Raw genomic sequence first — 13,319 nt, forward strand, 5'->3', positions numbered from 1 at the left:
TCTAGAAGAGGTAATCTTTGACTAGTTCTCTGTTATTGACATTTTTAAAACCAACTCTAACCTTTTAGTTGATAAAGAAATATTAATGTAAAAAGCATATTTGTTACAAAGGAAAATTTAAGCTGGTGGCTGGGCCCTTTTGGAAGACTCTTGAATTAGTCAGAGCTCTTGGTTGCAAGGGACAGAAAGCCAACTCAAACTAGCTTGGGCAAAAGGGGTATTTATTAGATGGAGCCTGAGGCTTCTGAGGGAAGAGTTAAAATTCGCCAAAAAGGCAAGAGTAGCACGTAGCTGAGACCCTTCTCACCATCTCTCATCTCTGTCTCTCTCAGCCAGCAAGCTTCATTCTCTTCTTCTTCCTTCACATGGGGAAGGACATGGCAAACACTCTCCCTGAGTTTCACATCTTGGTGGCTTCTGTACCAGAGAGGACTGATTGTCTTTTTCCAATTCTGGCTTGAAAAATATCCAGGAAGAACTCTGGTTGGCTTGGTTGGATCAGATGTCCAACCTTGGCCCAAACAACAGTGGCCTATAAGATGGATGTGTAAGAACATGGTGTTCCCCAGTAGTAACACATGATGGGCGTCAGTAGAGATCCATTCCCATAACAAGGGAGGAGTATGGGGCGGAAGTGATTCTAAATACCAAGTGGAACTATGTTTTCATTGTTTAAACCTTATATTTTGATTTGTGAAGTTGTAATGGAGTATATTCCCTTTTTAGAGAAGAGAATCATGTCAATAGGTAAGTTCCCCACCTTCTGGCATTTGCAGAAATATTTACGAGAGCTACCGTTAGTTTCGTTTACACTTCCAGGTTACCGAGGTTATTTCAAACTCAGTGTTGTTTATTGTGGTGGATATCTGTGTGATTTTGCTAGCCCAGCATCCAGTTTTTCTTTTTCAAGTGACAACAGCTAGATTTTCCTTTGGGAAACCAATACCTTCCCTGTTCTCAAACCATGTGAGTTCCATGAAATTGACACTCTGTGCTTGTTCCAGTGACATGCTAGTGACCCAGCCCTGGCCAATTGAAATGCCACATTCCCTTGGACAATTATGGTCCAAGGATGGACCTCCCTCCTTTTTAAGGGCTTTTTTGGGAACGGTTGGGAAAGGGACTCCCTGGGAATGCTTCTGAAGCTGCTGGTAGCCATGGTTTGGGAAAACCTGAATGAGAATAAAGGCAAGAGAAGGGACAAAGCAGAGTTGAGGGATGGAAATTCCTGATAATGGGGTTAAAAGTCCAGCCCTGTCCAAATTTGACAGTCAGGTGAGACAGTAAAATTCTGCCCCCTCCCTTTTCCCTCAGTTTTGGTTACAAGGCTGTTTGATTTGGATTTCTGTACCTTGCAACCAATGTGAAAAATGGAATTATCTTCATGAGTGGAACTATAATTCCTAGTTAACTCTCATGTTCCAGTTCCTTATGTTCCAGATATTTATTGTTGCATAACAAATCACCGCAAAACGGAGTGGCATAAAGCAGTAACAGTCATTTTATTTCTCTCTCCTGGTTTCTGTGGGTCAGGCACGTGGAAAGGTCTTGGCTAGGTGGTTCTCGCTTGGAGTCTCCATGCAGTTGCCATCAGACATTCGCTGGAGCTGGAACTGAGGGGAGGGGAGGGAGCTGGAGCAGCTAGGGGCTGGCAGGGCAGCTCTCTCTCTTCATGAAGTCTCTGTAGCTCTGTGTGGATCATTTGGGCTTCCTCACAGCATGGCCCTCAGAGCACTCAGACTGCTTGTATGGCTTCAGCATGAATGTTCCAGAGCACTAGCTGTAAGTTGAGTCACCTTCTATGACCTGGCTTTGAAAGTCACACAGTGTCATTTCCTCCATACTCTGGTCAGCTGGTCAATTAGCTTGGCCCAAAATCAAGAGGAGAGAATGTAGACCCCACCTCTCAATGGAGACATGTCAACGAATTTGCAGACATGTTTTAAAACCACCACATATTATGAGCAATTCTCCAATTGTGAGAAAGGTACTGTGGTCAGAATGATATATTTAAGTACATTTAGTTGTGTGGACATGCCTTTAGTTTATACTTTTGAGAGCTGAATTAACTTTTTCAGGTCATTAAAGCACCACCACACCTAGTCTATACGTATTGAAAATTAAATCAAGATTTATCATGACCTTTTAGGCTTCAGAATTCCATTTTGCTCTCATATTAGGCATTTCAAATTTCACTATGAATAGCATTGAAAAATATTTAGCTTTGCATTAGTTCTCTACTTCATAATTGCTTATATATTGATTTAGTAGTGAGGTGTTGTTTGTCATTTAGTACTTGGTACCTTAGTCAATGTAGCATCCAGAATTGCTTAACTGTCTTCCAGTGACCAGTTTAAGGAGTTGGGAGTATCTTATTTTATGGACTCTGTACGAAATAGCAATTAGGATGTGGATTTATAAAAGTTGACCTGGGTTGTAGTCCTATCACTTGCCTCTCTGACTAGTGTAGAAATCCTCCCTTATACTAATCTAGTAATCTTATTTTCTGGAGTGAAAATACGAATGCAACTCTTTGCAACATTCTCCCAAATGGAGGAAGTCTAATAGATCTCGAACTAATTTTTTTTTTGCTGTTTCAGAATGTAGCAAGTAATCCATTGGAAGAAAACCAGCAGTTGAGTAACACATGCAGAGGTAATTTAGAGCACAAATTAAATCTGTCAGAGTGGTATTAGATTTTCAAAAGCTCATAAATAACAAATGAAAGGTCACAGAGCTGTGAAAATGAGAGTGTACTTCTTCATAAAGAGAGCCATAGTTGGGACGGAATCCTCAGTGCCTATTCAAATAGCAGTGCATAAAATGGAAATGCAACATCTTTTCTAAATGTCTAGAACAGTCCAAAGGCACAGTGGACTCTAAGGAAAAGCATCAAAGTCCTAAAAAAGACCCTTCATATTATCTAAGCATGTCCAGCGTCATATTTGTGGGGTTTAGGGATTAAAGCTCCATCAGCTACTGAGAATCTGTACAGAAAAGATACATCTCTCTCGGTAGAACCTGTATTTCAGTAATGGTTAGTTTAATTGTGAATGCATGTCACTTATCTTTCATTTTTCAGGTCCCAGAAAATGCTAATAGAGGAGTGAGTGGAGCTTCATGATTTACTGCAGGAATGTAAGCAGTTGGTGATATTAATAAATAGTCCTGCCCATCCTGTTTTTCTCATGGAAAAGAGAGGTGGAAAATGTAGCCCTGGCTACTACCAAGTAGACAAGTTCTTTTACTCTGCATTGTATGCAGATCTTTTTATTTAGTGCTCTTTGGGCTTGACTTGTATAAGGGAACTAAATCTAATTTATAAAAAGAAATGTGTGGGCTTCATCAAAATTAAAAACTTGTGTGTGAAAGGACACCATCAAGAAAGTGAGAAGTCAACACAGAGAAAGGGAGAGAACATTTGCAAATCATAGATCTGAAAAGGGTCCAGGGTCCAGGATATAGAAAACGCTCTTATAACTCAGCAATAAAAAGACAATAACCCAGTTAAAAAATGAGTGAAGGAGCTGAGTAGACTTTACTCCAAAGAAGATGTACAAATAGCCAGTAAGCACATGAAAAGATGTTCAACATCACTAGTCACTTGGGAAGTGCAAATCAAACTCACAGTGAGATACCACTTCACACTCACTAGGATGGCTCTGTTTTTTTAATTTTTAATTAATTAATTTATTATTATTATTATTATTTTTGTGTGTGTGTGAGGAAGATCAGCCCTGAGCTAACATCCATGCTAATCCTCCTCTTTTTGCTGAGGAAGACCAGCTCTGAGCTAACCTCTATTGCCAATCCTCCTCCTTTTTATTCCCCAAAGCCCCAGTAGATAGTTGTATGTCGTAGTTGCACATCCTTCTAGTTGCTGTATGTGGGACGCGGCCTCAGCATGGCTGGAGAAGTGTTGCGTTGGTGTGTGCCCAGGGTCCAAACCCGGGCCGCCAGTAGCAGAGCACGCACACTCAACCGCTAAGCCACAGGGCTGGCCCTAGGATGGCTCTAATAAAAAAATTTTTTAATGAAAATAAGTGTTGGTGAGGATGTGGAGAAATTGGAACACTGATATTTTGCTGATGGGAATGTAAAATGGTGCAGCCACAGTGGAAAACTATTTGGCATTTCCTCAAAAAGTTAAACATCGAGTTAACAAAAGGCTCGGCAATTCCACTCTTAGGGATATACCCAAGAAAACTGAAAACATATATCCACACAGAAATGTGTACGTGAATGTTAATAGCAGCATTATTCACAATAGCCAAAAAAGTGGAAACCACCCAAATGTCTACCAGCTGATGAATGAATAAACAAATGTGGTGTGTCCATACAATGAAATATTATTCAGCCATAAAGAAGAATGATATACTGATTCATGCTACAGCATGAATGAACCTTGAAAACCTTATACTAAGTAAAAGAAGCCAGACACAAAAGGCTATATTTTGTATGATTCCATTGACACGAAATGTTCCTCAATAGGCAAATCCATAGAGAGAGAAGTAGATCAGTGGTTGCCAGGGAGTGGGGAGAGGAGGGAATTGGGAGTGACTGCTAATGGGTACAAGATTTCTTGTTGGGGTGATGGAAATGTTCTGGCCTAGGTGATGGTTGTACAATATTACGAATATACAAAAAAACACTGAATTGTGTTATTTTATTTATTTATTTTTTGGTGAAGAAGATTGGTCCTGAGCTAACATCTGTTGTCACTCCTCTTCTTTCTGCTTGAGGAAGATTGTCCCTGAGCTAACATCTGTGGCAGTCTACTTCTATTTTGTATATGGGATGCTGCCACAGCATGGCTTGATGAGTGGTGTGTTATGTCCACGCCCAGAATCCAAACCCAGGAACCCTGGGCCCCTGAAGTGGAGCACATGAACTTAAGCACTCCGTCACTGGGCCAGCCCCTGAACTGTGTTATTTTAAAGTGATGAATTTTATGTTATATAAATTTTATCTCAATATAATTTTTTTTAAGTAAGATAAAAATAATAAATCTTAAAAAAAAAAAAGGCAGTGTGGTGTTTACAAGGATTAATAACACATGCACTGGAATCAGACCTCGAGTGTTTTCTCAGATTCCTGTGATGGGTGCCTTTTTTCTCTTTCTTGGTCAGAGGTCCAGCCATACTGGGTTGACTCTCCACTGTGGCTGCTGAAATGGAGGGGATTGAGTTCTTTGTGGAGTGAACCTTGATCAATGGGAAACAAGAGACAGGAAGGCACCAGGCTGATAAATTCTCCCTCCTTTCTCCTTGCATGGACTGCACTAAGGTGCAGGTCCTCCTTGGAATCCTGTGTCTCATTGTGGCTTTTTGTGAAGTGGTGAGTAGCATAGTAACCTAGGATCACATTGCTCTGTGTCTTCTAGCTTCATTCTACCTCTCTCTCTTTCTCTTTCTCCCTATCTTTACCCTCATTGTCTTGGGCTTGCTCCTCCCAAGTAAAATCTTAGCACCTTTAGTCCTTGCCCCAGATTCTGCTATGAAGAACCTGGACTATGACACTAAGGGAAGGACATGGTAAGAGAAGGTGAGAGAGAACATTCTGTCAAATGTTGATTCTATTATTTTAGAAGAGACATGGACATTTTTGAGGCTATCTTCACTGGCCTTAGGTGAAGAGCTGGCTTTTATTTGTGCATATAAAGTAAAATTATTCTGTCAAACTCACTGCTTGAAAAGCATTATTTTTCAAAAAACCATTCCCCTCTTTATAAAAGTAACACACACTCATCAAAAAATTTTGAGCATGCAAATTGAGCAAAAGGAAGAACATTAAAATTATCTTAACTTCCACATCATTTCGGTGTTTATCCTTTCAGTCCTTTTTTCTAATCATACATAAGCCCAGAAATACATACTTTTTTGTTTTTTCCCCTAAAGGAAGAATAATTTCATGAGTAAAATGTGTTGGGATAATAAAGTTTCAACGACTTTAAGAATTTGGAAATTCTTCATTAAACACATAAAATTCATGATTAAAAAGTAGTTGAACCCCCCCCCCAAATTTGAAAACTTGCACTAAACAAGTCAGGCCTAAAGAATCAGCCTTGCCCTTTGCCATAGTAAGTAGAGCTGATCTCTTTTAATGAATGAAATGGCTGCTTTAACTTAATCCATGATTCTTCACCGTGAGTAGGGTGTGTGAGAATGCACACACGGAGACAGGTGCTTGGAAGGGATACAAGGTGATGTGCTCGTGACCTGTGCCCTCTCAACATCTTTTAGACGAGTAAAATCTAACTAAAGCAGTTATGTAAGGATCGTGGGCTGGAACATACGCCTTATAGGGTAGCCTGGGAGGATATGGGGAGAGCGTAGAAGGGCAGCACCCACCTGTTTGCTTCATTGACGAGGGATGGCAGGAAGTGGGCTGGGCCTGCATGAGCCTCAGCAATATTAAAATGCTGGTGGCAGGAGGAACCCTCCTCCTGTCTCCCCTCGACTTTGTGCCTGCCTGGCTGGCCATGGGGCAGATGTTGGGGTGGAGGAGACGTACACATCATGATTTGTCATACTTACTAGTTTTGGGAATTGTTCTATTTTTCTGATTTAAGGAAAGTGACCTGTGTGTGGAACCAAAGTTAACTGCACCATGTTTACTTTCACTTAAGAAACTATATTGACTGTGAACAAAACAATAATATAGTCGTGTACTGCATAACGATGTTTTGGTCAACCACAGACTGCATGTACGACAGTGGTCCCATAAGATTAGTACCATAAAGCCTAGGTGTGTGGGTAGCTAGATCACCTAGGTTTGTGTAAGTATGCTCTATGATATTTGCACAGTGGTGAAATCACCTAATGACGCTTTTCTCAGAAGGTATCTCTGTCATTAAGTGACGCATGACTAGTAAAAATATTGGGAAACATTACAAGGCATTTACTGTGTGACAGACACTGTTTTAGTGCTTTACATATGTTAAGTCATTTAATTCTCATAATATACTTTTGAGGTAGGTAGTATTATGATCCCCATTTTTCAGATAAGAAAACTGGGGCTCCAAGTGGTTAAGTAACTGGCTTAAGATTGCATAGCAAGAAAGTGTTGGAGCAAGGCTTCAAACCCAAGCTTCTAGCTCTTCACCTCTGTATGTTATTCACATATAATCAACACAGGCTGTGAAAATGAAGGCTTGTGGCTGCGTAGCCATGCTGCAGAAGTTGCAGTAAGGTTAATTTCAGATGACATTAAGTAATGCATAATGCTTAGTGCAAGTACTGTGCAGAGGGAGACCTTTAAATCAATGACTGGAAGGAATACTGTGGATGAGACATGCTTTAATGAAGACATGCCACTTGCATTATTTGATGCATGTGAAGCACTGGTGTTGGTATTGAGTTTCACATTAAAGAGAACTTAGGTTGGCAACTAGTTGATATTTAATGTTTGATAAATTATATCAAAATAAAACCAGATAGCTTTCCTCACCACTCCCTCAAACTGAGCCCTCCCGCAGGTTGTGAGGAGATGAGAGTGTTGATACAATCTCTCAGGTCTCCACAGAGCGCTGTGTGTGCAGATCGGTTCCTCACTGCAGCCTCACCTGACCAGATGAATGTACAGCAAAGCACTATTGCATTCGTTTAAGATGAGACAATGTTTGTCTGCCACTCAGCGAGGGAAAGATATCATTGATAACTTGCTTATTTTCTCATCATATTGTTCAACTAGCTGCCCAGCACAGTGCCTGGCAGTCACATCTATTAAGTGAACAAGCAGCTCATTCTCTTCCTGAATACAAATTTGCTTGGAGGAACCAAATTGTAAACAGAAGATGGTGTAGTGAGCATGAAATTGGCAAGGCTGGCATCATCAAGCTGTTACAGGGCGATAAGAGTTCTACTCTATTTTCTAATAGTTTGTCTAATTTTTTAAAATAATGAACACACCAATCCATCTGGAGTTAATTTTAGTGTATCGTGCATTGTTTGGTTTCAGTTAATCTTTTTCACAATTTTTAATCAAGTTATCATAATACTATTCATTTAATATTTTCCTGTTCTGTAATTTTGAAAAATTGCTTGTATCTTGTAAATAATTGAGTCTATTTCTGAGCTCCTTAGACTGTTCTATTTTCTGTCTTTTCCATCATTCTGTTTTGATTAATATTACTCTGTAGTATATTCTAATATCTGATTAGTCCATATTGATTTTCTCTATTGATATTTCTTTGTAATATATTTACTCTTGGCCTTTTTGTTTTGACAAAATAATTTTAGAATTAGTTCTGCTGTTTAAAAAATCCCATTGAATATTTGTGTTAAAATTTGTAAACAAAATGTCCAAATTATGGTTTTTCAGCCAGTTTAAAATAAAGTGAATATCTAACTTGACCTGTTGCATGGGCAATAGAATGATGGTATTTGGAACACAGTAGAAAACGAGGAACAGACTCTATAGAAAAGCAGTAAGAGGGCAAGCGAATAGCACATAGAGATGAAGATATATATCTACATGCTAAGTAAACTGGACAATTCAACCCCAGTAAAAGATTTTACTGCCCTCAATTTTAATTGAAAAGGGCAGAATCAGAATAGAGGATAGAATGATGATTGCTTACTGCTACAGTGACACCTCAATCTTATTTCATCAGTTTTTCTGTATACACCTCAACACAGTCTTTGGAAGAACACAGTATCACCTAGTGTTTAAAAACGTGGCCAGACAGCCAGGGTTTGAATCAACTCCTCTACTTATTTGCTGGACTTCAGTTTGCTCAAAAGGGGATGATAAAAGTGCCCACGTTGCATGTGTTTCACCTGCATGTGTCCTCAGGAGGACAGAGTGATATATGCAAAGCACTTCAACAGTACCAGGCCAATAATGTTACTTACGTTAAGGAGATTTTGAGCTATGAAGGCACTTTTTGGTTTGGGAGAAGCCAATTTCCCTACATTTCTTTTTTTACAAATCTGAAAGTCTACCCTGTACAGGTCTGCCTGGGCAACATGACCCCGGAAGGCTGCACTCGCATACCTGGCCTTCACCATTATCAAGGAAATGCCTATGAGCTTTCATACCTGACTTATTTATTGTTGCATTCTGGCAGCCATCCCGTGGCCTCCTGGCAAAAATAGCTGGATTTCATTAAAATTCAATCTCTCTTGATACCATCTCTGCTGGATATTAGAGGGGACTGCTACCAATGGAGCTTTAGCGACCTGATTAAGAATAGATTTGGGCTGGAATTTTCTAAGTGCTCTAAAATTACCATTTATAAAGTTTCTCTCCATGTTGAGCCACTTCCTTGTGCCCTCAGCTCCGTGTGCCTCCCCAGCCCATCCCACCAACAGAAGAACTCAGCCAAGTCTCCCATAGCTTTCTCGAGTTAGACACTGAGATGAATCTTGCTTCATATTTCAGGTACGAGTTCTCTCCTGTCATCCTGAGTCCCCGCTCCTGGGTGCCCTGTATGAGTGACGCCTGGGTCTGCCATGGAACCTGGCCCTGCCCTGGCCTGGCTCCTGCTCCTGAGCCTGCTGGCTGATTGTCTGAAAGCTGCTCAGTCCCGAGACTTCACAGTGAAAGACATTATCTACCTCCACCCTTCAAGTAAGACTCTGTTCTCTTTGCTGCAGAAATGTCACTTTACTTTGAATAAGACATGAGTTGAAAAATGGCCAGGAGACGGCAGCCTTCTCTGCAGGGGAAACCTCTGGTGATTTAATTAGAGGTGCAGGTGCTACCAAAGATGCTGTATATTTTACCTTCACCTTTTTATAGCGTGTTTATTTTAAGCCAAATTATTAGGCTTGTTTTCTCTGTTCCCTACACACTTGCTCTGATTCTGAACACCCTTCCCTTTGACTTGTGCCAGCCAGGCAGTTATCAAAATGAACCACCATGTCCCAGGAGGAAGGTGTAAAAGATCAATCCTTTATAGGCAAGATAATAGCTGGTCTTCCTGTCTGTGCCTCTAATTCTGAGTTTCAACATAATTGCCTTCTGCACCTTCCTATTCTCTATCCCTTCGGGTTTCCTGTGTTTAAGAATTATCTAGGGAGTGCATAATAATGTAGATGCCCAGATCCCTTTCCTAGAGTGTCTGATTGCATACAGCTTGGGCTGTCCCCATGGATTTTTGCTTTCAGCCAAGAATTTCAGGTGCCTCTGTCAATATTCTAAGGATCACACTTTGGAAAACACAGCAGTTTTACTTCCTCTTGGTTACCATCTCTGTTTATCTCATCTCCTTTATTTGTCTTTGGATCCTCTGGATTGCCCCGTGGCAGCGAGAGTGGGGTGTACTGTGTATTTGCTGACCTTTGGCATTGGCCCTGAGGTGCATGACTCTCTTGAAATGTTCTGTGCAACAAACATTGTTTGAGTGTCTACTGTGCGTCAAGCCTTGTGACAGACACGCATGGTATAAAGGCAAATAAAACATAGCCCTTGGTTTTGAGGATCTTACAGTCTGCAAAGCAGAGGCAGCCACTTGGACTCCTTCCATGCCATACTGTTAGAATATTTAATGTCTAAAAGTTGTGGGTTAGAGGAGAGGTGGTCCAAGGAATGCACAGGGGTTTGGCATCTGCCTGACCTCGGGTCAGCAGCTAGCTCAGCTGCTTCATAGCCTTTTGACTTGAAATCAGTTCCCTAACGTCGTGAAGATTAACTAAAATAATGCAAGCAAAGCACTTAGCGCTGAGTGTCAGCTGTAGTAAATGCTCAATAAATGTGAGGGGAATCTGTCTAAGTGTTAATTTCCACATTTCTAAAGTAGATAAAATCATACATTCCCTGTAGCATTATTTTGAGGGCTAGAAATAACATCCATAAGATACTAGGTACATACATAATAGGTAATCGGATGCTTGTTGTCTATTATGTTGTTGTAATTGGCTCAGACAGTAAATTGAGGGTGCTGAAAACACATTGCTCTAATTTTTTCACTCAAATATCCTTTCGACAGGTAGCAAATAGCTCCTTTAGACTTATTTCTATTGTACATGCTCACCAGGATAGGCTGGTGCCTACTGGCTAATTGTGTGAGAAGATTATCTGGCTGCTTGTTTTTGCAGGTCTGTTTACTTTGAGTAATATTCATGAAAACAAGGTGTTTTGATACTTGCCTGTTTCCTAGGATCACATTGTTCTTTTTTTCAAACAACACTGCTTTTTTATCAGACATGGTGAACACAAACCTGGATTTCAGTCTCATAGGTTTGATTGCCAGGACTTCCGGCTTCTGTGGGATTCTTTGTCCTCTTCAGTAACAGACTCGCTAGTTACCGGGCTGCAAAACGGGCCCCGTGTGGCCTTCTCTGAGGCTATGATTGTATACACAGGGTAGGAGGGAAATCGAGGGGATTGGATTGACGTGAACAAGAACAAAACAAACACACACACCACTTGTGCCTTAGTCCTGTGCTGGGTCAGTGCCCGGGTTGAGTGGGGGCCCGTCGCTGGAAGCTCCATTTCAGAATGGGATCTTGGAAGGATGAGCTCCGCCAGGGCAGAGGGGCAATCACTTCTGCTCTTTAGAAGTTAGTGGAAAAGTTCCGCTCATGTGACCTATGTTAATTAAATAGAGCCATGGCTCGATTAAAAAGAACTCTCCATGTGGAAAGAATTGGTGGAGTTTTCTGATACGATTTTGACATAGGGAGAAGGAGAGAAGAGTGGTTCCTGGGCTAGATTGTATGTAGACAATTCACCAGCAGGTCTGGGCTGAGTTCTTTGGCAGGGTCTCCATAACTGGTCTTGAGGAGTATAAGTTCTTGCTGGACTGAAGTTACTATCCATGGTTCCTACTTGGCCAGAACTTTGTTTACGCTGCCCACTTTAAAGCAGAGTTCACTTCACATTTCTCTGCAGTATTTCAGAAGTTTTTGGTGTTTGCTTGCTTGTTTTTACATTTGATTTTTTAACAGTCTTGGTCTTCTGCCCCTGAGCGACACCCACTAGGCCATGTTTAGATGGAGCGATCTTTCTACAAATAAGCAAGTTTCTGTAGAACATAGACCATAAAAAATATATGAGGGAAACGTGGAATTATTCTGATTTTGAATTATTAATATAATCGCCTCACTTTGTAGATGGAGGCACAAACAGCTTTCTTGGGGTCAGCGGGTAAGCCAGATGCCTTTAATGTTAGATGCAGCTCGGAACCTGTCCAAGGAAAGATGCAGTGATGGCAGAGATGGGAGAAGACACGCAAAGTTTTCTACACCAGATGAACATAAACTCATTTCTCCTGGGCCCCAGACAGCCCTCAGAGATAATAAGTGGGGTGAGATTGGAACCCGGGTTGGGAAAGTTCAGCCTCCCATGACTAATCTTTGTGCTCTGGTTCCCTGATCTTTGAAGCTTCTAAGCCTTTAAAAGAAATAAACTGTATGGCTTTCAAACTTGAGGCACTGTCCTCAATAACATTATTTTCTGTAATTTGTATTGTTTTTCTTTTTTCATGTGAAAAATGATGAATTTCTTCCTAGCCATGATTAAAGTACCAAAGCCTAATGAAAACCTTCAAAACAGGAGTTAGTATTACAAGAAATGGAGCTACTTATTTGGTTGTTAGACATCATGCGAGATAGCGGAATTGAACGTCCTAACTGGATGCAGCCTGTTCTTGGCCTCCATTTCTTTCCTTGTAATAGAAACCTTTCCTGAAAATCCAGTTTGTCTCTGGTTGCATATTCTGAGTCTTTCCTTAATCATGTGGACCAAAGAGCTATATCCCTGCGGGGGCGGGGAGGTTGCTTGTGCCCACATAGAGAGCCACTGAAATTTTTTCACAATTCTATACTACGTAAGTCTTAGGGAGTAAGGGGACTTTCTAGGAAAGTACTAAGAAATGCATTTCTATCAGAAATATGTTCAAGGTAATAAAATTACACTGACAATATTTTGTTGCCAAGTAGACTGAGAAGGAAGATCAATTTATTAGATTTCTAGAAAGTTTATATTTGCATCCAGTTTCCAAAAACAATGGAAATTAATTTGGCAAGAATGAAAAAAGTTTGGATGCATTACACATCAGCATACATTTCAAAATAAGGTTCTCTTCTCACCACGGTTGTGGCAACTGAAGGCCTTTGTCCAGGCAAAAGTTCCAAGAGATGGAAACAAAGAGGAATCTTTTCCGATGCCTTACAAATGAATTACGGTTAGTTGAACTACGGCTGACCGTGAGAGCTAATGGACAGATTATGTTACAGGAAGTAACTGGGCACTTTGGCATTTCTTTTTTTCTTTGCAATCACCTTCTCTTGAGGGACCAAGGACTTATGCCCTGAAATACAGAGTCCTAAGCTTATTAACTCTGTGATCAAGAGCCAAATTAGATTCATTCA

At 40.7% G+C, this 13,319-nt stretch overlaps 1 protein-coding gene across 5 annotated transcripts in view; it reads left to right on the forward strand.

Annotated features, from left to right (window-relative positions):
* Positions 1-13,319, forward strand: part of LYPD6 (LY6/PLAUR domain containing 6) — a 121,430-nt gene that overhangs the window by 80,708 nt on the left and 27,403 nt on the right. For 4 of the 5 annotated variants that reach the window (XM_058548940.1, XM_058548942.1, XM_058548941.1 and 1 more), the window contains one exon: positions 9,385-9,573. In XM_058548940.1, the coding sequence (XP_058404923.1) occupies positions 9,456-9,573 (118 nt within the window). In that variant the 5' untranslated portion in view covers positions 9,385-9,455. Of the gene's footprint in view, positions 1-5,161; positions 5,338-9,384; positions 9,574-13,319 lie in introns of those variants that run through there. The other variant, XM_058548943.1, reaches the window with a different exon arrangement.

This window comes from Diceros bicornis, chromosome 10 (assembly GCF_020826845.1).
Source record: "Diceros bicornis minor isolate mBicDic1 chromosome 10, mDicBic1.mat.cur, whole genome shotgun sequence".
In the NCBI taxonomy this organism is placed as follows: Eukaryota; Metazoa; Chordata; class Mammalia; order Perissodactyla; family Rhinocerotidae; genus Diceros; species Diceros bicornis.